At 44.8% G+C, this 26,597-nt stretch overlaps 1 protein-coding gene across 6 annotated transcripts in view; it reads left to right on the top strand.

The window, feature by feature from the left end:
* The first annotated feature begins 790 nt into the window (after nucleotides 1–790).
* Nucleotides 791–26,597, top strand: part of LOC119435918 (nuclear receptor coactivator 5-like) — a 206,026-nt gene continuing 180,219 nt past the window's right edge. For 2 of the 6 annotated variants that reach the window (XR_007465293.1, XM_049660898.1), the window contains exons 1-4: nucleotides 791–956; nucleotides 14,884–15,024; nucleotides 15,539–15,649; nucleotides 24,207–24,273. Coding sequence is in view for 5 of the 6 variants with exons in the window: in XM_049660898.1 (XP_049516855.1) it covers nucleotides 14,892–15,024; nucleotides 15,539–15,649; nucleotides 24,207–24,273 (311 nt within the window). In the remaining variant the exon portion in view is untranslated. The remainder of the gene's footprint in view (nucleotides 957–14,883; nucleotides 15,025–15,538; nucleotides 15,650–24,206; nucleotides 24,274–26,597) is intronic. The other 4 variants (XM_049660896.1, XM_049660897.1, XM_037702614.2 and 1 more) reach the window with 2 other exon arrangements.

Here is a 26,597-nt window from a genome sequence, read left to right as displayed (position 1 = left end):
TAAAACCGTTTTCGGCGCTCGAGGTCCGACTGCAATAAGTGACCCCTTACCGATTACTCTGCATTCTGTTACGTGAGAAAGGCGAAAATTTGAATGAAATGTTGCGCTGCAGCTTTTTTTTTTTTTTTTTTTTCTATAACAATACTTCCCGTAAATCGGAGGACAAGGCACCGGATGGGGCAAGCTATGTTTTATTTGTTTGAAGCGGCAAGCAGGAAGGTTGCATATGTTTCTCCTTTTGCGTTTCGCAGGGCCTTCTGATGAAAAACTTTATGCGCAACAATACACACGAGAGATACATGCTGCTTGAAGAACGAGAAAAATATTTTTTCTCCGAAGGGAACCGTACAATAACTTAGTAGAATGAAAGCCGACACTGCGGCCGCAATGCACGCGCAATGACCGAGTGGTATTAAAAAATAAGAAAAAATAAATAAAGAAGAGAAAGAAAGTAATTTATTCTTAAGGCATAAATACATGTCATATGCAATTATGAACCCCATTTGAGCGGTCTGAACGCAAATACCAGCGCGCGAAGTAGTACGAATGACCCTGCGGAGCAGTATCGCCAGCAGTTTCCAACGGCGCGACCTTGATGCGGCCCAATCCACTTCGACCGCAGCGCCGCCCCAGTATTTTTCCACGTCGGGCGCCTCACTGCAAAGCATGCGCCGCCCCAGCCGCTCGTCCCACTCGACCGTTCTACTGTAGCAGTGGTTCTGCCCGCCGTTTTGGCTGGCACATTGACCAATTAGACGGCGCCTTTGCCACCGAGCCCCAGCCAATCAAGTCTTGCGTTTCGCCTATGCGCGGCCCTTGTGCCTGTGATGGCTGCCTGGGCTGCCGCGCGGCGTGGATACGTGACTGGTGTTGTAGCACTGTGGTAGCTTTAATAGCGTGGTGTTATACACGGTACCAGTGGTACGTTTCACGTGTTGCGTCGCTAATACTGTAAGGTAAGCCTAGGTTGGTTTCTCTTTTCCATTAAAATGCGCCGTGTGGTATAATTGGACCTTTGGGTTGTCTACTACTGCCGTCTTGGTAACCCTAAGAGAAAAAGAGAAAAGAAAAGTTACTACATTCGGTGTTGATGTTGCCAATGCTTAAAAATATTTTCTTTCTCAGCGTGCGGGTGCAAGTTTCGTGGGTGATTAATAACTTTTTTTTTTTCCTCTGTTCGAAACTGATTTACCCGGTGCCGAAGCTCACTTGACAAAACGCGTCTTGGCACGTCGACTTCTATTCGTTGCTGGAATATGAATGAAATTCGATTCTTTTTGTGCCTTTTTGTGCATATCGCGGTCTTCTTACACTTGTTTGCTAACACGTTGCACAGAACGCCGAAAAAGTGCGCCCGTAGGGTGGCTCCAGTGTGTGTGCCGCTTCTTTTCGGTATTCGCAGAATTCTCAACGCTTTTTAAACATTTATTGCCTGACAACCTGTGATCGCGCATACGTTGCACGTTTACAGTGCTTTGCAATACGCATCGCTGCAATTGAATATAATCAACGTTGTACGCGTTGTTTACGCCTCATAAAAAGTATGGTTGTACAGGCGTGCCACTCTCGACAGCGCGATGTATTTCCGCTTTTAGCAATGCCTTGCCAACTCGTGTGTTTGCCGTCCTGTTCAATGTAGGAAGGGTTGTGGTAGCTCTTGTCGCACATGTTTTCAGTACAAATCTACACCGAGCTCTTCGAATAGAGATCGCCGAGCCTACCCTCGTGCGCATGTATGAATGTCACCGTTACTAGTTATGTAAGGTTTTATGGGGCAAAACCAACTAAGGCTATGATGTGCCATGCACAAGATGAAAATATATAATTTGATGAAAGTGCTTCAAGCAACAAAGATCATTACTTCAAACTTGTTTAAGAAACATGTTTCATCATTAAAAACGTCCTCTAGATACAAGTGCGTTTTCAGCTAGGACCTGGGAGGGTTGAAGTGGTGTTAGTGTTTTGTACCGTTATGAATGATGTGAAACATTGTATGAAAAATCATACATGAGCAGTACTGCTGCTAGGATGTAACCGTCACGAAGTAGGAAAATTAAAAAAAAGAAAAAAAGGGGGGGGGGGGTGAGGAAGGGGCTTTGGGTTGGCTATGTACGACTTTAAACACTTTCGTCGACAACCTGTCGCGCATATTTTCCATGCAGAGCTGTTATTGAATTAACTCTGTGATATTTTTTGTGTTGGATCACGTTGGTTATGGTCACATTTCAAGTGTTGACGTCCGTGGAACTCGGTAATGGGATGGGATCAAACCAACCTGTGCGTGAGGCATCACATTTGCATGACACCGTATTTGCAACTGTAATGGTGCTCTACTAGTGATTTTTGCCCACATTTTCATACTTTCTAATGATGAATTACACTGGTCAATTCGCAGGCTGTCCTTGATTAGGCTAGGAGGCATGCTAGTTTTGTCGACCAAATGCAAGATCTATGGTATATTGAAGTTGCATTCCTTTATATTTGCTCACAAGTGTGCATTCTTGAGCCGAATCAACCAAAAAATGTGTCATCTGTTGCGCTGAAACAAGTTACTTCAGATCAACAACTGGAATTTCTCATGAACTTCTTGGTCTAACAGCCTGCAAAATGAGCACCATCTTTTGCTACTACATAATAGACCTGTCTGGTATAAGAGAGTTGCTGCCACTGCCATGTTTAATCTGGTTGCTTAGCTTTATGCTCTCGAGTACATTGAAGAATAGCCAACATATTTTTTTGTGTGGGTGCTATCTTGTGGGACAGCAAAATCCTTGTTCAGAAGATTGTTATGAGCTAAGAGTTATCAAGCCCCTTCTTAAGAAGTCAATTTGACTAATATGCTACATGTTACTTGCTTATCTCTATAACCATTACTGGTTATACAGTGAACACAGCTTTGTCAAGATAAGGGGTGGGCGAATGGTTGAAGTTTCGAATACGAATAGAATATTACGCACACTATTCGTATTCCTATTTGAAACATAAATTTAGTGTTTTTTTTATATTCTAATCAAATATTTTGCAAAAACCGACTGTGAAAGTCTGGTTACTGTTCGCTGTCTGTTAAACAAAGTATCTCAAATTATGAGAAGTTCGACAAAATTTTCAAAGTAATGCAAGGTTTGTTTTCATTTTCGCGGTGGAAGCTTACAGACAACCTCCAATTTTTGCTTATAGTCTGCCAATTAGTGTTATTGGCAGTCAAGCCATGTAGCAGTTTTATCTTTTACTCTACAACCTGTGATGTTTTCCTTGCATTGGGCCCTTTTACATGTGTCTGCAGCACACATCTTTCAGTAGTTTTTTCCCCCACTGCTTCTGATATGAGCAACCATTTACTTAGTGGAAAGCTAGTCACACAGCAGTCATCATTTTTTGCTGCAGGCTCTATTGTTGAGAGGCTATTCGTGAAAATTTTTTTTAATGACATTTAGTGGTCTTGTGTTTCGAAGTTAGATCCTTTGACCCTTATGACCCTTTGATCCTGCCTTTTTTTTAAACTAATCGGTACAGGCGTAGTACCTAATTGTGCCGAAATAAGTCTTCCTGCTGTAAATATATGCGTCTGCATTTGACTATTCTATATTGAATACTTACTATTCATATTCGAAAAAGTTGATATTCCCCTGAGTCTAGTCAAATAGATTTAATGTAGCTTATAGTTTATGGCTTGTATGATATATGGTTGTTTCTAAAACTCGAGTGCCTTGGTTCCACCTTAATAATCTGATTACAGAAACTGATTTGTGTAAATCCAATTACAAGATATCTCTTGCAAGTTCGTAAGCTATAAAAGTGGCATGTTGGCTCAGCATGATATACGTTTTTATTGTCTACAGCTTTCAAGGCAATGTACAGTAAGCCCAAATTGTGTTGTTTCAGTGTGCTAAGCTAGAATATTGTATATGTTTCATTTCTTATAATTTTTGCATTTTCAGTTGTCCTAGCAGCACTCCGCCTATGTTAAAGGGACACTAGAAAGAAAAAAATTCAGCTATAATATTAAATAACCCTTCTACAATAGGTGGATAGCAAAATCTCGGTTGTCGCAAGGGACGGCGTATTCTGCTACAACTTCCAGTTCGAGACCACGACACCGTCTATGCCGCCGTCACTTCATGCCCATGCTTCATGCGCTTTGTCTTTTATATACTGCAGAACTTTGGTGAAAAACCACCATGCAAGCACCGCTGGGCAGTTCCAAAACATAGGTGTGAGCTATCGCTCCTCTGTACATATGTTGGCGCTCTTAGACTCGTGTATTTTTAGGTGGCAGGCATTTCATGCCCTAACGTGTTTGTGTCGCGTCAAATAGTCATTTAACGTTTATCAAGCAAAAAGGTTTTCAAGCGCAAATAAACGTTCGTTAACTTACGAAGTAGTTTTTAATAAGTGGTAAGTCAACCTAATAAGTGGCTATTTGTAACACTTCCCATAACAAATGGTGCAGTCGATTGCTTCGTCCGCTGTTTTGTCTGCAGCAGTGCCCAGCTCCCACCATGTTGTCGGCTGCTGTGCCTTCGCAGTCTCCCTTTTTTTCTCAAGAGACGCATGTCGTGTATAACTGCCGAGAGAAAGCACTGATTTAAGTATCTGAAAAGTGCACGAATTATTTTGACGTTACCTCTCCTCCCTCTTTCGTGCAGCCTCAGTTGCCTTTTCGTTGTACCGGAATGAAGACGGCGCATAATCAATGTGCTGAGGATCCTTGCTGGGTGCACCTGTGTGTATTTAACTGATTGTTAAAAAGGGGGTATTTGTACTATAACGTTAGAAGACAAAGTTATTCTCCAGAACATTTGCCTGTGACGAAATTATCTTCACATATTCAGGCTCCTACGTTCGGAACCAACAGCTCGCCGTTCACAGTCACTCGTTTGACGGCAACTGCCCATTTACGTTTGTGTCCTTCATTCCATGGAAAACGAAACATTTTTTTTTCCTTTCACGGAAGAGTTCGCGCACCCTAGTGCCAAGCAGCCAACCATAATCACGTTGCTGAAGCGTGTTTTCTTCGCGAACAGCGGGAAATCGCACTGTAGAAGCTGCTGACAAGGCTGAACGAAGCAACAGAAGCGCTAGCCCTCGAACCGGAAGTCACTGGCTGACGACATCGTCATTTTGCTATCCACCTATGCCAAAAAAGATGCACAAACTGAAGACGTGGGGCACCGCTCTTTCAATTTTCTGCACCAGCTTGCCGTGACGTAGTGGATTTTGATGGCATCTGCTTGGGCCTTGTTGACTACTTATCTGTAAAGACATTCTAAAAGAGCCAAAGGGTGAACTTAGTCAGTTTTGAGAACCTTGTGTGAGCCACAACGGCCCAAAAAAACATTGAAATCAGTGATGTCTCGCTGACATACCTGCCCTGAGGTTTTGGTGTGAAATTCAATAAGTGGAACTTTTGCTATTATTGTCTTATAATAAACATATTACTGCAAGATTGACAAAACTAGTTTTGAAGGAATATGTTCAAACTGACTTAATCTTTCTTTTTAATGTCCCTTTAACACCAGGTTGGGCTAGTTGTGATGTGACAGGGATAGAACTGAGAAAAACGAGTACTTAATTTTACTAGCTTAGTTTTTGTTGTTGGTCTTTCAGTGCTTTTTTATGCAATCATTTAGTCTGAAATAGGCTCAGTGAGTACAAGAAATGTAGGCTTGAAGTTTTATAAATACATTTCTGATAGTACTGGGCCGGTATGATCAGTAGTGATTCCTTTCGCTTGATTCTATTCCTCTCTTATCATGCACCGTTTGCATCTGGCTGATCCTGTTAATCAGTGCTGCTCTGACCACTGACTGAAATGCGAAAAGGAATAGCATTGGGATAGAATCTATACATTATCTGTAATGCAGACTGTGCTATGCAGACTATGCTATGCAGCACCACTGTGCAGACCTAGTGTGGTCATAGCTAGCAGCAGCTAGCTACAGTTTCACGTTTGCTGAAGCTGCTCTTTTGAACATGTTATCTATTTCAGTTTGTGTGTGGCAATCGGGCTTGTGTGTGAAAATCGGGCTTGTTACTTAGTTTTGAGTGTGAAACCCCCCAAAGTAGGTGTTAGGCAAGCTGGAAGGCTTGTTATTTGGTTTTGAGTGCGAAACCCACCAAAGTAGGTGTTAGGCAAGCAGGAAGAGTTTGAATACGGGCTCTTGCACAACCTCCTTTTAAAATTTGGCTTGTGCTGCTCTCAGCAGTGATGTGTGCTGTTCTCAGCAGTGATGTCTGTGAAAAGTGTCTTGAAAATCAGAATGTTGCATTGAAAGGGTTAACAAGTACATAGTAGAATTACAAATATTATTGCAAATGACTGATGCGGTGTGTTAGATAGCGTGGCACAGTATTGTAACTGAAATTTGGGGTTCCTCAGTTTGTGGGCACTTGTATCTGACACTTTGTTGTAGGAGGTGTAGTGCAGATTAAGCCCAAATTATGCTGTAGAGTGACAAAATTCTGACTAGCTTTTACTTGTATAATCTTGTTTAATATGTGGCTTTTATGGAATGTGATAACTTTATGTACTCTGACATTAGTGTATTTGCTTGCGGTAATGCTAAAAGATCTTTTTTGCTTTATTTTTTTCTGTAAATTTTTACGCGAAATGATGGGAAATGCACTGCTTTCATTTGGTCCTAGGGTAAAGTGAGTGGTGTGGTAGTTTTCTTCTCTTGAAACATGTGGTCTTTTTATTGTGTTAATAAATGCCAAAGGTTTAGCATTAAAATTCAAAAGCGCCACATAGAAATGATTAAATATTGTTTAAAACCTCTGATGGGCACAGTAGGATAGATTATGTGTTTTAAAGGATTACAAGTGGGTTTTTGATTTATTATTCGTGCAAAATCAGATCTGAAAGCCGTGTAAGGTTTTATGTAAGGTAAAAAAAAAAAAGTGAAATTTGCATATCCACTACAGTTAGGCCCACATGTAATGATGCCATTTGGTGAAAACAGCTGGTAATTATGAACAGTTTCTCGAAGTACCAAGCTCCCTTAGGAGTATGAATGTCCGTCCACTTATAACAATCTGGCAGCCTGCTCATTTTGCATGCAATGAACAGGATGAACCACAGTACAGTGATGTCTTGACTAGCGGGTGTACATTCCACTTGCATGATTTGGTTGTGCTTTTGTGTGTGGTGTCTGTGTGTTGTGTGCATGCACAGTGACAGTGAGGGGACGGAAAGTTGTGTGATGCCACAGCCTGTGTGCCTCCTGCACAACGCCTTTGCTAAGGGTCATATAATGAAAGCACATAACCTAGGTTTTCTTTGCTTTGTGCATGTGAAGGTGCCGTGGAGGCATCATGCAGCTAAGCACAGCTTGGCTTCATGATGCCCCTCTTTCCTGCAGGTGCAGCGCTTTCTTTCTGCATAGGCTTCGAAGTCATTGTTACCCACAGCACCTTTAGTGGTCTCAACATCAATTGCTTTAAGCTACATAACCTTGTTTAAGCATCTTCCGAGAGGCTTAACCCTACGACCATGTTGACAGGTTGACGAACTTGGAGAGTGCACTGTTGTGTGTGCACCTGGCACTGTTTAAACATATCTTACAGGTTTCTGCCAGTAATCGGAGATCAATTTATAAGACAGCTGGGAAAAAGTACTTTTAGGTGGATGCCATTTAGGCCATGCATTTCTCAATGAGCTGTGTGAGCTGCAGTAGTGAGGCCTGTGAGTGGATAATCTATTGCTTATATGAATGGGCATAGTAAATGGTGGCACCCAGTGTCACCAAAATCGGGCAGTACAGGATTGTTTCGAAAACACATGCTGCATTAATTCTGTCAAAGCAACTGAGGAGAAAAAATGGCCTAGGTGCATTTTTTTTGTTGCTCTACTGCAGTGCAAAAAAAAAAAAAAGGAATTTTTCTATAATACTTCTGTTTTTGCATCACTTTGAAGAAAGGCCAAACAATGAGTAATGTGTAAACGAAAAGGTAGTAAGAGTAAGTGGGGTTAGTGGAACCGTTGTGGCATGTGGCAGGGCATGAAATTCATTAAAAAAAAAAAGAGAAATGGAGGCTACATAAAAATGCACGATGGGAGTTGTTACACTTTAGGACTGTAGCACTGTGAAGTTGATCTGAACATTTAGATCTGTATGTATGCCCCGGCATCAAAAAAAAAAAAAATGGACTTGGTTCTTAATTATTGTCTGCTGTTTTGTATGTTGTTTCGCTTATAATCAGTTATAATAAGCAGCAGTTGCAGTCAGTCGCTTGAGTACTTTCTCAGTGGGTGCAGTGACAAAGGCACAGCCCTCAAACCAATTGTAGAATGCAAAATCTACGCTAACAACTTGTAGAATACTAAATTGCATTCTATTACTAGCTCACTCAGCTTCATCCTCGACTGTAAGCCGACACCCAAGTATCGGCTTGTATCTGAATAAGTATGCAACATCTTCCATGTGGCGACACTTGATGTGTTTTCTTGGGACAAGGTTAGTTTCTTGCTTAAAATTTTTGGGAAATCTAGATCAAAATATGTGCTAGATTTCTGTTTAAGAATTCTAGTTAGCAGCATGTCGCAACTTTAAATCGTCTCTCTTTTTGTATCTTACAAGGTGTCCCAGCTATTCTGCATTAAGTTCAGAAAAAAAAAAAAAAAAGCAGCACCTTCTGTGCAAATGAAACCAGCTATGCGCTTAGCAGCTACCTGAAGAAGTGTTTTGTGCTGCTCATGGTTAGATTGGAATGTATAATTAGCAACTTTTACATTACTATAGTACTTAGCAGATATGTCAAGACTATTTGAACACATTCGAAAACGTCAATTTCAGGTATTTGTAGGGCACTATCTTTTGATTGGCACTTTTTATTTGCCAAAAGAATATTGGAAGAGCCAGCCCAACTTCCTGCTTACGCGCCGCAGCAGTGCTGCTCTCAAACACACGGTGAACCGACTAATTGTGCCCGTGTAATGGACCATTTTGGTCACAACCCCTTCGTGGCACTGTGTGCACAATTGTGCTTGTTAAGATAGTGCATCAAAAGCAAATGCACTGATGAAAATAATGATATTTAACATGTGTCGCATACATTCACGCAAGTGCTGCAAGTTTGAATAATAAGTGTAAAGTGTTTTAGTAAAATGAGTTGGAAGGTGAACGTCCAGGTGTTGCTCTTGGTATTAGTAACCCGCCGTGGTGGCTCAGTTAGCTAAGGCATTGCGCTGCTGAGCACGAGTATGCGGGATCGAATCCCGGCCGCGGCGGCCGCATTTCGATGGAGGGGAAATGCAAAAACACCCATCTGCTTGCATTGTAGTGCACATTCATGAATCCCAGGTGGTCAAAATTAATCCGGAGCCCTCCACTACGGCCTGCCTCATAATCGTAACTGGCTTTGGCACGTAAAACCCCAAAAAGAAGAATGGTGTTAGTATGTCATCATGTAGCAGGTTTACTTCTTTTATTATTTTTCACAATGTTTTACATCCAGCTTCTACTTCAAGTGGCTGAATGGGTGCTTTCCCAGTAGGCTAAACATGAAATAGTTGTTCTCATACCTGATGTTCCTGCTGAGAGTTCTCACTGCAAAATTGAAAGTTTGGTCCTGAAGACACATAAAATGTGGTGCAACTAAATTTTTATCAAACTGAATTAATTGGTGCCTGAAGGGGATAAACATGACATTAAATGTCTTTGAAGTGGCTGCTATATTCATGCCCTTGATTGGGTTGCCCCAATGCAGCAAATTGACAGCTTGAGGTGCAATTTTATTAGCTTGGCCTTTAGCAGTCTGCTTACCGCTGTCACAAAGTGTCGTGCACTCAGATGTGAGGCCCTTCGATAGGAATTTCATGGCTGCACCAAGGTGAATGCCCTGTCAAAGCAGTCCACCAGCCTGATCAGCCATAAAGTGTGTTCAGTTCCAGGGGTGAGACTCCTGCGCCAAACATGGAAAATTGACCGAAATTGCACCATGCTGCACCAGAACGTCTTCGGCATGTGTGCTGCGGCAGTGTCTGCAATCAGCGAGAGGATTCATTCTCCAAAAATGAGTGCGGCCGATCACATTCCGCAGACCACGCGACGGCGCCTCCCACACAGTTTCTCGTGATTTTAGGCTTGTGACATCGCACTTTTCGGCGCTTCCAGCAAGTGGCCGGCGCGCGCGACCACTCCCGGCTCTTGTCACTGCTGTTGGAACGGCCTGGGTGGCTGTATTTAGAGTGTACTAGAAAACGGTTGATTGGACTGAGAGGCGCGGTGCTCCCTAGCTGAGGCGCAAAACAACGAAAAGTAGGCTGAGGGCACTGCGAGCGAACTAAATATTATAGGGAAGCGCGCGCTGCAGTGGCTTCAGTGGGCGGGCGTCTCTATCCACAGGGCCAGTATTCCATAAAAATATAAAAGGATAGTAGTTTTATCGGCCCTATAAACTTGTAAACATTGGCTTATATAATTAACAAGCATGGTGTCACGTGCGCACGAGCAAACGTGAACACATCTCACTCGATGACTGCAGAAACTCGCTGTCTAAACGCTGGAGTGAGGAAGCGTGGCAGCAGCAGCAAGCGAATTGACCTTCGTGCTGCCTCTCACTTCAACGCGAACTAAGCGGCGAAAACACAGCGTGCACGAAGCTGTGAGCACTCGCACTCTGTCCCCATCACAGACCGCTTTCAAGATAGGGCACGTGCTGCCGCGCCATACAAAACAGCTGCCGGAGAACGCCCGCCTCCCTCCCTCAATAGACCGATCCTACTGGCCAGTTTCACAACGCCATTGCTGCCGCAGTGCATGCTGGTACTTGTAGTCATCCGGCCACTCCAGCCGCCCGGAGTGCCTGTGCGTCCTGTTTCCGAACGATTTTTGGCAATTTTTATTGCTCGTGTGGAGCCATCATGCGATCGGAGGATTCACCTGCTGCGTTCCTGGGTGCTAAAACAACAGCACAAGGGACAAAGGCTTCGGATTCTATGCGTTTCCTAAAGAGCGAAAGCTTCGAGAGACGTGGATCCAACAGATTAATAGATGGTACTGGTAATACACAGCGCAACAAGAAACACGGGGATGAATAGCGGCCGCATTTCGATGGTGTTGAAATGTGAAAACACCCGTGTTTTTAGATTTAGGTGCACGTTAAAGAACTCCGGGTGGTCCAAATTATTCCGGAGTCCCCCACTTCGGTGTGCCTCATAATCAGTGGTTTTGGCTCGCAAAACCCCATAATTTAATTTAATTTAATCATTTTTTTTTCATTTGTGAGCGTCTTTCATATTTGGCATAATATGTATATTTACTTGTGTTCATGTTCAAATTTTTTGTAATCAAAACCAACTCCCTCTGCAGTGCCCTTGGGCCCTGAGAGTATTGTAAATAAATAAATAGTGTTATAAGACCGAAACACATGGCTTTATTTTTTTATTTTCACCTGCCAGCCTGAATTTCCTGGGAGCTCAGCTGTGCCCCTCCAAACATGAGCAAGAGGTCCCTGCCATCGCTAGCAGCGACAGTGATGATACTGTCCTAAACAGCTTAATCGACCAGTACGAATCACTGATGAAAGTATATCGCGGCTGCTCATAATGGAGAGCAGCGCGTATTCACTTGCGCAAAAGATGGGACGCTCACCTCACGCCACGCAGTCGGAGTTTTCGATGCAGCAAGCGTACCATTCTCTTGAGTGCAAATAAAAAATTAGCGCAGCTTGCACTGGAGGCGCAATGATAAAGAGACAGTGGAGCTGATGGGCACCTAGCTAGTCCTGCTTTTGGGCTAGGCTAAGCACTACCAAGTCATCCGGAATTTATTGATTATTGATTGATTAGCTATTGATTGGCTATCAATTGGCCATCGGTGAGTGACTAAGCTTAAGTAGTCCCAACCATGCTTAGCTAGACTTAGCCAGGCTCAGCTTCGTTAGTTAACTGGGGTATGTGCCATTGCGCTTGGACCCTTTCTGCACTACTGCCAGGATCGACCCACATATTTTTGTCCGCGATGGATGGACTAATGGCTGGCTTAAACATCTCCGCTGTTAAAAACACTGCCTCGCTTACCTAAGAACTTTACATGCCGCTGTTACCGAAGTCTGCAAGTCATGCGCAAAACCCATGTAGGTAAGCATCATTAGGGCACGAAAGTTTCGGCGCCGCATTTCAAACCTGTCTCCAACATGTATGCAAATCCTATTATGTCCATCGCTAAGCAAATATAACGTCGCTGTCACCGAGATGCAAGTGTGCAAAAATAGTAACGCAGAACGACCGTGTACATCAGCATACAAAGCTCGAACAAATACGATACTCAACGCATAATCAGCGGATAACAACCGAAATGAAAGAGCAGCAGGCACTTTTCGACGTTCGCATCGCATGCTGCAATGAACAGCCGATGTAATTTCTTAAAATACATGACGAATTTTTCTCGGTGGTGGAGTCGCAGAGATGTCTGGGAAGCTTGTGCTTAGTACTCAACGAGCGGGAACTCCGGTGGTGTCTTTGACCAGTTGACTACAACCAACATGGTAGCAGTGCTACTTCCGGAAAACCGGCACATGCGCAGATCGGTTAGTGGGATCGGTCTATTCCCCGCACGGGTGCTTTGCGTGCGACCGAAGACTGTGCGCTTCTTCCCCGCTTTCCTCCCTTGCGCGATTGAGCCGCCATCATCGGGTCACCGTCGCACGATTTCACTCGCACATAACAGCATACGGTGTGCGGTGACAATGTTATTTCCCCTGGACTTTATACGCAACATCACAGCGACGACGACGGTAGAGATGCGCCTGGAGTGTCCATATGATTGAATAAAGACAGATTGGAATAGTTTTACGTTATACCAGCCCAGGGTTGATTCCCACTCTTTGGGTCTGCAGTGAAATATCGTGACCCAGAAATTATGTTAGCGCATTGATTGGATGCATAATTTGAGAACATTTTCCGGTATCATCATGAGCGTCGTGCGGGAATATATAGTTCAATTGTAGTTCCACTGATGTTTTCGGCTTTACAGGAAAACATGTGCCGTGCGGCTGCTCGACCCACTCTTCCATATTCTAGTATGCTATAGCTACAAAGCGTGCTTCTAGTATGCGCTTTGTTTGGTTTATTCTGTTTCATCGTGGTTACGAAGTGCGCTGCCATATTCCATTATTCCACCAAAATTCAGATTGGCCTGCTCCAAATTGCTCCAAAATGAAATTTACTCTGCTCCAAACTTCTCCAAAACGCAATTTTACTTACTCCAAAAATTGCTCCAAGATGACTTTGGGCAGTCCCACCCCTGTAGTTCCTTTGCGTCACGTTTAAAGGTGCACTAAAGCGAAACACTGAATCAGCTTAGATTGAAAAAGTATTCTTGAGGCTGTTTACTTTCCTTGATTTTGCGGTAATATTTTGATTATTAGAGAAAATGCGATCAAAGATTCATTTAAAAATTTCGCACCGAAACCCCAGGGCTGGTACGTCAGTGTGACGCCACAACCAAGTGTTTTTTCACACTTCAGCCACTATGTTTGAGTAAATGTTCTTGAAACTTCCTAAGTTCAGTCTTTGGCTCTTTCAGAATACACTGTAGTCCCTTTTTATTGATAAAAATTTAACCAGGTCCGAGCAGACGGCATCAGAATCCATGACGTCATGTTCATGGATTCTCGCTGGTGTGGGAATTTCTAAAGTCCCTATATAAGAAAAGTACCGCCATCTACTCTTTCCTCCGCTGCTTCCTCTCCTAAAGCGCTTGCTTTTTCTTTACTTTTTGCTTGCGAAAGCCAAGTCGACGGTGGCGCACCTAGAAAGTCCACGTTGAATTTCAGGCCGGGCGCGCGCCGCCGCCGCCGGCGACTGCGGCTGCGCAGAGAACTTTCAACATGGCTCTGAGGCGAAAAAAAAAGAAAATATAAAGAAGTGAAAAGTGCGCGCTATCATCGTCCAATAGGAGATACAGGATAACACAGGAGAGAGCGAAGCGGCATTTGTCAAAGGATGGCGGTACTTTTCTTATATAGGGAGGAATTTCAAGGCGGCGGCGCCACCCATCTTTGGTTTTTGTCTTTTCTGGCATACCAAACATATTGCGGTAAAAGTGGCTTTTTTGTTATTTTGTGAACGTAATTTACTAAAGCAGCAAAAATAATTTTTCTTTTTAGTGTCCCTTTAAGAGCAGCACTGCTGCGTGGCACGAGAAGAGTGTAGGGTCTGCCTTTTAAAATAATTTATAGGCTGTCTTTTGAACACTGAAAAAGGAATTGTGCAACAGGTACTGTGCTGCAGACAATTAAAATTGATGTTTTCGAATGTGTTCTGAAATATTTCAGCGTTGACATGTCTCCCATAAGTATAATTAAAAAGGTAGTTATTACAAGGTAGCAAAGTCGCTGCTTATAACATGCAGTTGGTTTCATCCGCATAGAAGGCCTAGTTTTTTTGTAAGCTTGGTGCACAATAGCTGTGGCACTCTGTATATACATGTGCATGTTGCAAGTATTTGAAAATGGAATGCAATTCCAAGTCACAGTGCTAGGTAAGCTTTCATTGTTAGCAAACAACAGAAAGCTTGGAAGGAGCCCATGGGTGCCATGATCTTTTTGTGCTCGTTCCTATTTCAGAAACATTATTTCACAAAAAGTCCTAGAAGGGGGAAGTGGCCTTTGAGGGTAACATGCTATGACTTCTGCCGTATTTAAAAGCAAGTTTTGGATTGGGGTACTTGGTTTAAGGTATGGGAGAAATGCACATTTGTTGGTGATAGGTGTGTCAGCATAGAATGTGCTGGCTTATTTAGTGTTAATTCATTTTTTAACCTTTCTGGTAATTATCTTGGTTATTTACGATGGTGAATTGCCAAGGGAGCTGTCTATTATGCGGTTGTATGCTGACTTGAATCTTTTGTAAATGTGTAATGTTTTGTATACTTTCAGAAAGCTTGATGGACACTCACTTGAGCAGTGACACCTCAGATCCAGCCAGAGCATCATCACGTATTTATGTAGGCAATCTCAAGAAACACATTGAACGCGAAGACTTGCAGAAGCTATTTTCAAAGTACGGTGAAATACAAGGTATCAGATGCTCATTCATATTTTTGTGTGAAGCCGGATGGAGATGACTTGCTGGATGTACAATGGTAGTTACTTTAAGTGAATTCGAAGTAAATAATTCTAAATTGATGCTAGGCTATTAATGAGATACCATAGCTCGCCTCATGTATGTACCGTAGGCGTCTGTTAATTTGTGCTCTGCAGGACGTCCAAAAGTTTGCTTGTGTTATTGGAAGTTTGTATTTAAAGAAATGATGAAAATGCACGGTCAAATAACTGATGTGGAATTTAGGGAAGTCCAGTGTACTGCATGTGGTATGCAGCTCTGTGAAACATGTAACTGTGCTTTGTGCAATCTGTAGTAGGCTGACATAGTTACAGGCTGATATAGTTACTTATATTTCTTATAACTTGAGAAGCCATTTCTTTGCAAAAAATGAAGCAAGATTTAGACATAAAATAATTTTTAAGCTATTTTTATACTTGGCACACGAACTGTTTCTGTTGGCTGTGAATTATTTTTATCTCTTACCAGGCATCTCTCTGCACAAAGGGGGGTTTGGCTTTGTACAGTTTAAGGAAGAAAAAGAAGCAGACGCTGCTGTCAAAGGCGAAGGTGGCGTCTTCTTTAAAGGCTGTCTGCTACGTAAGTAGTTTTGTCAGTGCTATTAACTGCCCACCAGAGGCTCCTTGCTGCATATCTGACAGCTTTGTCTTAGCACCGACCAGCCAGTTTGACTTTGCTGGCAGGCATTGCAAAATGGCAGGGCTTAGATCCTGTCATGTTGAAAAATAAAGGTTTTGTGTATTGGCTGTTGCTAAGTGGTTCTTGTCCCTAAACTGGTGATTCAACAGTATTGCGCACCTAACAAAAATGTTTTAATTTGAAATACTAGCTTTGGCTGCTAAATTTGCTATTATTTACTTACCATGTCTACATTGTAATTCAGAAAAATATCGACTGAGGGCACCAATAGGTGCGTCCTTGACAAAACATGCATGCACTCTTCATTCTATGTCATACATGGTAGTCTTCTGAAAAATGTTTCCTTTGTGCTAGCATTCTGTTACATTATTTTACATAGGAATGTCTTAACCCTTTCCTTAACACTGAATAAATGGTTTTAGTAAGGATTTTTTATTCAATATGCCATCAGGGTTACTATAACATGCTGCATATCAATAGAAAGCTAAAGAAATGCACTCTCCAAAGATACAAGTTTCAAAAACATGTTAAGGTGTGATAAGAAATAGAATGTGTTAAAAATGAACTTTACTGACCAGTACAAGAAATGTATACAATGTTGTGCTGATAACGTAAAAATAATAAAGAAAAAAAATATTGTGCAATATACAAAATGTTTTCATTTCAATTTCTCGCAGCCTATAGAAGTTTAACTGTTCTAGCTCATAAGATGTTTGTGCTACAAAAAAAGAAGCGGAATCATTTGAGGGGTGCGATTTTTTTTTTATTTTTGTCACAACCATATGAAGGCAACAGATAATGAAGCCTAGGAAAGCACAGGGAAAGTTATTTGTCGTTTTAACAAATGTAGAAATAAGCTAGAGGAAAATGAAAGTAGACAAAAAAAAAAAAAAAACTGGCTTTTGGTGGGGAGCTGGCCTCACAACCTCCACATTATGCGTGCATTGCACTGCCAATTGTGTTATAGTGGCAGCTGTTCCCATGCCCACATTGTTGCGCATTTGTGTATGTGTACAAGAGCTAACCCAGGGAGTGTTAGCCAGCTCCATTCATGGCCTTGGCGTATACCTTTTTGCATTCTTTTATATGCTAAACGGTTTGCATCACTTAACTTTGGGTGCGCAAAACTTGTAACTCCCTATTCGCACAAAAAAATTGTCGGCCTAATGGCTGGCGTTTAGTGACGTCCTTCCCACATGATCTCGGCATCAAGCTGGTATGGGGGAAAAAAAAAGTGATGAAATCTGCCCAATAACCTGTCACACCCAGTGTGTCATAACTGTTGCTACATAAGGTGAAAATAGACGGGGGGGGGGGGGGGTATCAAAAGTCGTAAAAGAGAGCAAGCAATCTGTTATGCGAGATGATAGGTTCGTTGCTAGATGCACTGGAAAAATATTTGGCTTGCATGTTCACAGTAGCATTGTCTGCAATCAGGAATATTTTTTTACTGTCTTGGAAAGTGTTTCAGCCGGCCAGCTTATTCTGAGTGAGCAAAGGCAAAGTCTTGAATCCTAAAACCTACAGAGGATAATCATGTGTTACTGTCACAAATTTTACAAAGATTTGTAAACATACACTATTCAACTCTTGGTTTCTTACTGGAACATTTAATGACATCAATTTATTAGGCATGGATTTTATCTTCTCTCATTAACCGCTTCCTATTGCATTTTATATTTTTTGTGCTTGCTCCGCTGATCCACTAGTGCAAGCAAGGAAGTTTAGCTAATTAGTATACACTATACCTGCTCATATTGTCAGAATAAATGTATTAACTAAGTTGTATGCAGTATACGCATAGACAGAAAAAGCGACCTCTGGTCTGTTTAGCAAAGCCCTGTAAGACAATCGCTTGCACAACATGACTGCTGCCTTTCCAAACTGGCAAGTAAATGCTACACGTCAGTTTCTTGCCAGAAAACAGGTTTACGCATTAAATACAGAAAACCAGTTCGTGGTTTTCGCATATATTATAGTGACTATTACGGAGCCTATCATGCCTAAAATGAAACATTAAGTGCCTGTTTAAGGTGCCTGAAATCCACATTGATAGTGCCTAAAGATCCAGCCTCTAGTCATGAGAATGTGTCAGAACGAGCTAGTTGTAAGTTAAACGGGAAAACCTAAGGCAACCAGAAGCACACAGCACTTGTGTCACTGGATAACTTCATGCCTAAAGTGGGTGGAACGTAGCTATAGCTACGTGGAGTATGAGTTGGGCAGGAAAGCATGGCCCAAGAAGGGGATAATATATGTGTACCTATTCAGCGTAAGATATTGTTTCGGCGCAACGGAGAGTGGGGCCAGTCAGAAGACGATGATTTGACGTGTGGAGGTGGAATCAGTCTCGACAGCCATCTTGTTTATGTATCGTTGCCGCTCTTGTATATATTGTAAAGACATCTTATCTGTGACTTCCGCATCGTAACAAATTGGTGAGAGGTGTGGGGTAACCAGGAGAGGACAAGGGAGCTCCGTAGTGGCCGTCACCTCGGACTGGACATGACGGACAAAACAGGACCCGAAATGGTGTGGCCCACATCAACGCCTACAAGCCTGACGCTTATCCTGGCTCAGCCGCGGGATCCAGGAACATTCTGCGGCACCGACCACCTTGACGTAGAATACTGGATCGCCACATATAAGCGTGTAAGTGCCCACAACAAATAGGATCCGACGATTATGCTAGCTAACTTGGTGTTCTGCCTACAAGGCGCGGCGAAGGTGTGGTATAATAACCACGAGGAAGAGCTTAACGACTGGGACACTTGCAAGCAGAAGCTGAGGGACTTGTTCGGCTATCCCGCCGAGCGGAAGAGTGCCGCTAAGAAAGAACTAGCCACCTGCATCCAAACGTCCACAAAATGATAAGTCTCTTACATCCAGGATGTCCTGGCTCTGTGCCGTAAGGCCGACCGCGATATGACTGAGTCGGACAAGTTTGGCCATGTACTGAAGGGGATTGCTGATGATGCGTTCAATGTGCTGATGTGCAAAAATTGTGAGACAGTACAGGACATCATAAAAGAGCGTCGGCGCTTTGAGCAGGCCAAGACCCGTCGCATTGCCACGCCGTTCACACATCTGCCGAACACAGCTGGGACATCCTCTTGTGACGATAGGCTAGGAATGCAGCAACCTTCATCATCAAACGACCTGACGCAAATAGTGTGGCGAGAACTTGAAGCCATGGCTCCTGCAGCCCCTTTTTCCCGCCCCAGTGAGCCGAACAACTCTCCTATAGTGCCACTTGTGCAGGCAGTAGTCCGCGCAGAACTTGCTAATCTTGGAGTTCATACTGTATGTGCCGTTGCCCCTTCACAGCTGTCCAATGCTCCTTGTCCATCCACTGGTCAGCTGTATCCTGCACGCTACCGAAATCTGGCCGAGTGGCGAACCGCAAACGATCGGCCAATCTGCTTTGCCTGCTAGCATATTGGTCACGTTGCTGGCTATTCTAGCGTATCGGTCACATTGCTACTAAGTGGTTCATTTTGAAAAAGGAAAGGTTGGCGCTATCTTCTGCAGCCCTTGAGGGAGCACGGCTCAGCGCCAATCGCATTTCTCGCTATTCTAATAACCGCACTGTCTCCTCCCCTCGATGACCGCCGTTCACCATTTATTATCACCCCGAACAGAGCCAGCGTCGTTACCAGCCTCCATTTGAACTGCAACAGCCCAACGATGGCGCTCGTGCCGCTTGGAACAGCCCCTCGTCATCATTCTGACGTCACCAGTCCCGTTCGCCACCAGCTTGTTGACCATTGTCCCTATCGCCACAGGCTCGTTGTCCACCGTCCCCAATGCAGCACGACGCCTGCCTCCGGAAAACTAAGCGATTCAGCTCCCAGAGGTGACGCTGCATTGACGACTCGACCGCAAAACCCTCTGATCACTTTGCCGACCAAACAGAACTTGATGGACGTTGTAGTCGATGGCGGCAGTGTCCCAGCACTCATTGACACTGGCACCCACACCGGGCACCAGTGTGATAAGGAACAGAGCGCCCACTTGTGCCTACGCCTAAATGAAGTTCTCGCACCTGCTGCATCACGCACCCTCCGTGTCGCTGATGGAGGAACGCCTACTGTGCCTGGTATGTCCACTGCTCGCATTGGCATTGCCGGGCGCTTAACAACTGTGTTGTTTGCCGCTTTGGAAAAATGCCCCTACGACATTATACTCGGCTTAAACTTTTTGTTGTCCCATTCAGCCCTCTTTGACTGTGCGTCTAGTGTTATTCAGCTTGAGCTACCCCACAGCTGCTATAGTCCACCAGTCACACAGCCACAGTTATGCCCTGCCTAAGACATCCGCCTGTCAACTCAAGCCATTACGTACGTCACTCTCATGTCGTTTCCATCTGTTCCCGACGGCGTCTATGTACTATGTCCCACTGCTGACATACTGCTTGAAAAAAAATTTGGCCGCTCCCCATACTGTGCTCCCTATTACAGGCAATCAGACTTCACTCCCTCTCCTTAATTTTAACAGCTTGCATTCAATTGTTCCCAGAGGCATGTCTTTGGGCGACACTTTGCCTGTCAACGATTGCGAGATATTGGCTTTTGACCGTTGCCCTCTACAGGAACCTCTGATTCACCTACTCTAGTCACAGACGAACTTAGCAAGATGATTGCACCTGACCTTCCTGCACAAGCTGCTGACCTCCGCCGTCTCTTGGAAACTTACAGCGACTTTTTTTTACCTTGACGGCCGCCCTTTAGCCCAGACATCGGTGGTCACTCATCGTACTTACACCGGAGCAGCCAGTACGATACGCTGTGGGCCGTGTGCTTCACATGCTGAATAACAAGTGACACGAGAAGTCGATAAGACGTTGACTAAAGGTGTTATCGAGCCATCTTGCAGTCTGTGGGCCTCCCCTGTTGTCCTTGTCAAGAAGGACGGTAGTTGGTGCTTTTGTGTCGATTTACGACACTTCAACAAAATCACGTCCTACCCCTTGCAGCGTATTGATGATGCTTTGGACTGCTTGCACGGAGCCAAGTACTTCATACATACATGGCTATTAGCACATCTCGGTAGATGACATGGACCGCGGGAAAACTGCTTTTGTAACACCTGACGGCCTCTACCAGTTCAAGGTTATGCCGTTCGGTCTTTGTAATGCCCCGGCAACTTTAGAAAGAATGATGGACTCCTTCCTTCACGGCTATAAATGGTCTACATGTCTGTGTTACCTAGACAATGTGATAGTCTTTTCACCAACTTTCGTGAGTCATCTAACACGTCTGTTGGCCATTCTTGCTGTTTTTCGACGTGCCGGCCTGCAATTGAACTCGACTAAGTGCCACTTTGGACGTCGTCAAATTACTGTTCTTGGCATTCTCGTCAGTGCACTGGCGTCAACCCGACCCTGACAAGATTTGTGATGTCCAGAACTTTCCTGTTCCATCTTCTACCGCAGACGTAAGAAGCTTTGTCAGACTCTGCTTGTACTTCTGTCGCTTCAAGAAGAATTTCGCCGACAACGCTCACCCACTTAAGGCCCAACCGCATGCACGCGATATTCAAGCGACAGCGACAAGCGACGCGACAGGCACACCCTGTCGCGCTGTTGTGTCGCGGCGTGGAGCAACCACATGAACGCGACATCGCGAAAAAGAGTAGCAACGGATTTACATTGTTGTGCGAATAAATGTTATCTTGCGCACCTAAAGAAATCTCAATTTTATCAAATGGTGAATGTTTTATCTAGACCTAGCTAAAATATGCTATCATCCCCAGTGAAAATCCGTCCCATGCATCCCCAGTGGAACTCCGTCCCATGCCGCCAGCGTAAAGTGCCGTGGCGCCATCTGTTGAGTAAAACTTAAAACACTTTCTCGGCTCTCGGTGGCGTCTCAGGCCTAACAGCGTCAAAACAAAACAACTGATCTCAATAATAACGACAAGAGAGCGCCGATACTTAGTCTTCAACTAGCGATGAGGTGAAGCGATAACTGATTGTACAATTTATTTTTTGCTGTCACAGCAGAGAGCAAGTTGCAAGAGCGAATTCAGATCGAAGCGGGCAGACTGAATGCTGCCATGTACTTGTGCAATCACTGTCCCCAGCGGATGTCGTCACGCTGACTTCCGGGCGACAAGCGATATTTTCTGGCTGGCCAGAAACCGGCGACACGACCAGCGACAGCGACGGATCGCCCTCCGCGACGGCAAAACCTGTCGCTTGTCGCCGTCGCTTGTCGCTGTCGCTCGAAAATCGCGTGCATGCGGTTGGGCCTTTACCGACTTACTTAAGAAGGACATTGCTTTCACATGGGGCCTTGCTCAGACCAAAGCCTTCTCCGCACTCGTACGCTTGCTAACGGATCCACCATTACTTGCTCATTATAATCCATCTGCTCCCACTGAACTTCACACGGATGCCAGTCGCCATGGCATTGGGGCTGTACTCGTTCAGTGGCAGGGTAACGCAGAGCGCATGATTGCATATGCCAGCTGCCTCCTGTCACCTGCCGAGAGAAATTTTTAAATCAGTGAACGGGAGTGCCTGGCATTAGTTTGGGCAGTAGCCAAATTCCGCCCCTACTTGTATGGCCACACATTTTCCGTGGTTACCGATCACCACGCCTTGTGCTGGCTCTCATCACTTAAAAACCCCACTTGGACGATTGGGTAGATGGGCGCTACAGCTCCAAGAATATTCATTTGTTGTTGTATAGAAGTGTGGCCGCTTGCACAAGGACGCCAACTGTCTCTCCTGTCACCCTGTCGACCGCCCTGAAAATGATGCACATGACAGCGATGCCTGCGTCTTAGCCATCTCTGATCTGCGGGATATTCGCACTGAACAATGGCGTCATTACTGCTTACGTTACGTGTTCTCATCGATCGGGGGTCTCCATTCTGGGCATTCAGAGCCCACGCTGCACATCTTCGTACACCGCGACGACGTTCTTTACCGCCGCAGCTTACGCCCTGATGTACCAGAATTTTTACTCGTCCCGCGCCATCTCTGGACATCTGTTCTTGAGCAGTTGCATGACGCACCTACATCAGGCCACCTCGGCGTTTCTTGTACTTACGACTGCGTACGGCGCCGCTTCTGCTTGCCAGGCCTGTACCACTCTGTTGCGCCGCTACATTGCAGTCTGTGCGCTCTGTCAGCGCTGCAAAAAACCTGCTGTGCTTCCTGCTGGACGTCTTCACCTCATCAATGTGCCTTCAGAACCATTCTTTCGCATTGGTCTCGATCCTCTCAGCCCTTTTCCGACGTTGACATCTGGCAATAAGTGGGTCATTGTCGCGACTGACTATGCGACGCAGTACGCGATCACGCGAGCTATTTCCCACAAGCTGTGCAACTAATCCTTTTACATGACGTCATCCTCCATCACGGCGCACCCCGGCAGCTCCTCACTGATTGCGGCCGCACCTTTTTGTCTTGAGGTATTGAAGACCTACTTCGCTCCTGTTCTGCCGAGCACAAGCTTTCCACCGCCTACCATCCGCAGACAAACGCAGACAAAATGCTGTCTATGTACGTTTCTGACGACCACACTGATTGGGACAGCACGTTACCCTTCGTGACCTTCGCCTATAATTCGTCCCGTCACGAGATCGCTGGCTTTTCACCATTTTACCTTCTATTCGGCCGCCACCCTACTCTGCCCTTTGACACATTGCTTCCTTTTTCAACCAACACTCCCACTGAATATGCTCAAGGCGTCTTCACCCGGTCTCGCAGGGCGCGTCAGATTGCCAGCTCCCGGCTCAATGAGTCTCAAGCCGTGCAGAGGATCCGGTACAACAGCCAACATCGGGACGTTTGATTTCCACCTGGCTTTATTGTCCTCTTATGGACACCATGTTGCTGCATAGGCTTGTCTGAAAAGTTGATGCCGCGCTACACCAGGCCCTGCATGATATTGCGTCACCTTGGCAATGTCAACTACAAGATCGCCCCCGCTGGACTCGCCTTTTCCCATGACGTTGTGCATGTGTCTCGGCTGAAGCCTTACTTCGCCGCGAGTTTTCGTCCTTTATTGTTACCGCATAGACGGCGCCTTTACAGGGTTATGTTACGGTGCAACCGAGAGTGGCGCCAGTCAGAAGAAGACGATTTGACGTGTGGAGGTGGATTCAGTCGCGATAGCCATCTTGTTTATTTATCGTTACCGCTCTTGTATTTATTGTAAAGACATCATTATCTGTGACTTCCGCATCGTTACAATATTTTACCATGATAAAATTTCTGAGAAACCTTTGCTGTATTATTTTAGATTCTAGCCCTAGTAGCATGAAGCTATAAAGATTGCACAACATGTGATTATAGGGGGCAAGTTAAGTCAAACTTTGGCATGAAAATTGATAACTTATGCTCTGCTTTTGCAAAAGTTGTAATTGTGTGCGGAACTTGAGCTCATTTCATTCATTATGTTTAGCCACTGTTTTCTGTCGCACCATGTCTGCCATTTTGCTGCTTTTTAGGCTTTATGGCCTCTCGTAACTCCTTTTGTTTCAGAGTTGAGGGTCTGTAGCAGCCAGGACTCAAGGCGATCATATAGAGGAACGTCACGGGAACGGGATAGGTAAGCTAATGATCCTGTGGAGGTGGCCAGAGCCTCAGTTTTCTCTTAATTTGACACTTGATTGCTGAGGAATTACCTCAGCTTTAGCTACTGTAGAATTTTGTTAAATTCTCCATGTTTCGTTCCCACTATTTTCATGTCAGGAACACTTAGGGATGCTTGAACAGCCATTTTAATGCCATGTGGTAGTCGTACATTTAGCCTGAACTTTCATTAAATTCAATTTCTGAGTTTTGATTTTCATCCTTGATAAATATTGCCAAAAACTTGTGTTCTCAAACACTTCTTGCGACCAACATTTTCTAATTTAGTGTGCTGCACTAATTTGCCTGCAAGCAAATTCAGTGGAGTGTGCCTGTCGGAAAAGGAAGCAAGTGAGGAACTTGCAGTGATCAATTGTTTGATTGCTAGATGGGATTAAATCACTTCTTTCACATCTCGCAAAAATACTCGCTTAGTATCGCTGGTATGCAAGCGCCCGCCTTTAAACAAAGTAATTGCACGCTTATCGGAGTGCCATGTGGCAAGCATCTTGACACAACACTTTGAATGATAAGAAGCATAAGTTGTTCTACGCCTGTAACTAAAAACATGTGCGAGAAAGCTGAATATAAAGTGTGCAAGCATGAACATGAGCACTTGGCAGTAAAGACGACGTGGGAATAGTCCTAACCCACCACTGGGGCAGCTGAATAGAGAGAAGCCAAAAATCAGTTCTGGTGGAATCTGAGAGGTAGCAGGACAATAATTTTTTAAAGTTGCGGGAGGTTGCAGCACCGCCAGAGCAATGATAGGTGGCGCTTCATTCCGAAAAGGCATGTTTATTCGCTGTACATGTACGTCTCTGACCATTTGGGACTTGTTTCCGACACCGTACATGTACGGCAGTGACCCTCAAAGGGTTAAACCAACGCCTCCTTTACTAGGATGCCTGGCACATCAGCGCCGAAGCCCCCGCTCAACCCTCTACTGTTTACGCGCGCCGCTGCCGCGCAGCGGCGCGCTGTGTTCTGACACTATCGTGCGCCCCACCGACACCGCTAGTGCCCGCGCAGTATCGGTGGTAGCCCATTCGGAGTCAGGATTAACGTTCTAGGTCTTATGGCGAATTCCATTGGGAGAACAGGAGCACTCAAAAGCACGCTGAAAGTGCTCGTTCCAGAGGCGACGTGTTTCAGTGGTCGAACAGGAGTGGGAGCGCCGTCATCCAGTGGTAGAACTAGAGCAGTTTCGCAGCGCCGAGAGCAGCTGGGAGCAGTCCGGACTGCTCTCGCTTGAAAAGCGGAGTACGGAGGAAGTCACGTGGCTTAAACCGTCATATCCTCCTCATTTCTTTTTATTTTGCTTCAGCCGGCGCGCGCGGCGGCAATGGCGGCAGCCTAGCGTGGTTTGTGTTTTGACACCGCTGATTTTGACGTCGGTGATACGAGCGAGCTTCGCAGCGATTTAGCGACAGATCCTGGCATTTCTAGTCCGCCTTGCTTCTCGTCGGATGCGCGGGTGACAGCGGCAGCAAAGCGTCTTCGAAGGCCTTGCTGAAGTGCTTGAGACGCTCGACGGTGACAGCAGCGAAAGCTGCTAGAGCTCAACTTGAGATGATCTTCGCAGGCGGAAACGTTAAGGAATGCATCGGCGCTGCACAAAAGTATGTAGTACGTGGCCGCAAACGGTGACAGCGTTAAGCCCGACAGATTACAAGATGATCAGGCATGTTTTGCCGCTCTCCTGCAGAGAATGGTGGGACGTCGATTGCTTTAGTCACATGGTACATTTCTCCTCACAAGTCCCCCTCCCACCTGCTCTCCGAATGCACGCCGTATTCCAGTGGCGGGTCGAGTGTGCCTGCTCTCACTGCGCTGTCACCCGACTCGGCGCCCTGCTCCTCTTCTCCTAATGGAATTCGCCATTAGTTTTTCTCGGCGCCCGAAGTGCTGCTTTTTATCGTTTGTCTTGCCGCTTCATTGCTCGGCCTAATAACCGCAGTTGAAGCCCAGCCACACGGTATTGCTGCGTGCCCTTTTGCATGTCAATCCAGCGCAAGAAGCTCCCTGGCTTTTCTGTCTTGTATATCTCGCGTAGTTATAATATATATATATATATATATATATATATATATATAGTGAAAAAATTGCGTGTGAGAACTGTGTGGCTTTAGTTAAGAAGGCAAACAGAAACTCTGTTATGGATGGGTTGATTTCCCACCAAGATAGGGGTGGCCTCTACTACCAGACAGTAGAACTCATTAGTTCTTTGTGGTCTGAAGAAATATGTGGAATGCTATCAAACCGAAAATCTCTCCTGAAACCTATGGAGCAGTGTTTGTA

Source organism: Dermacentor silvarum, chromosome 1 (assembly GCF_013339745.2).
Source record: "Dermacentor silvarum isolate Dsil-2018 chromosome 1, BIME_Dsil_1.4, whole genome shotgun sequence".
Taxonomy (NCBI): domain Eukaryota; kingdom Metazoa; phylum Arthropoda; class Arachnida; order Ixodida; family Ixodidae; genus Dermacentor; species Dermacentor silvarum.
This window is presented reverse-complemented; position numbering and strand designations above follow the sequence as displayed.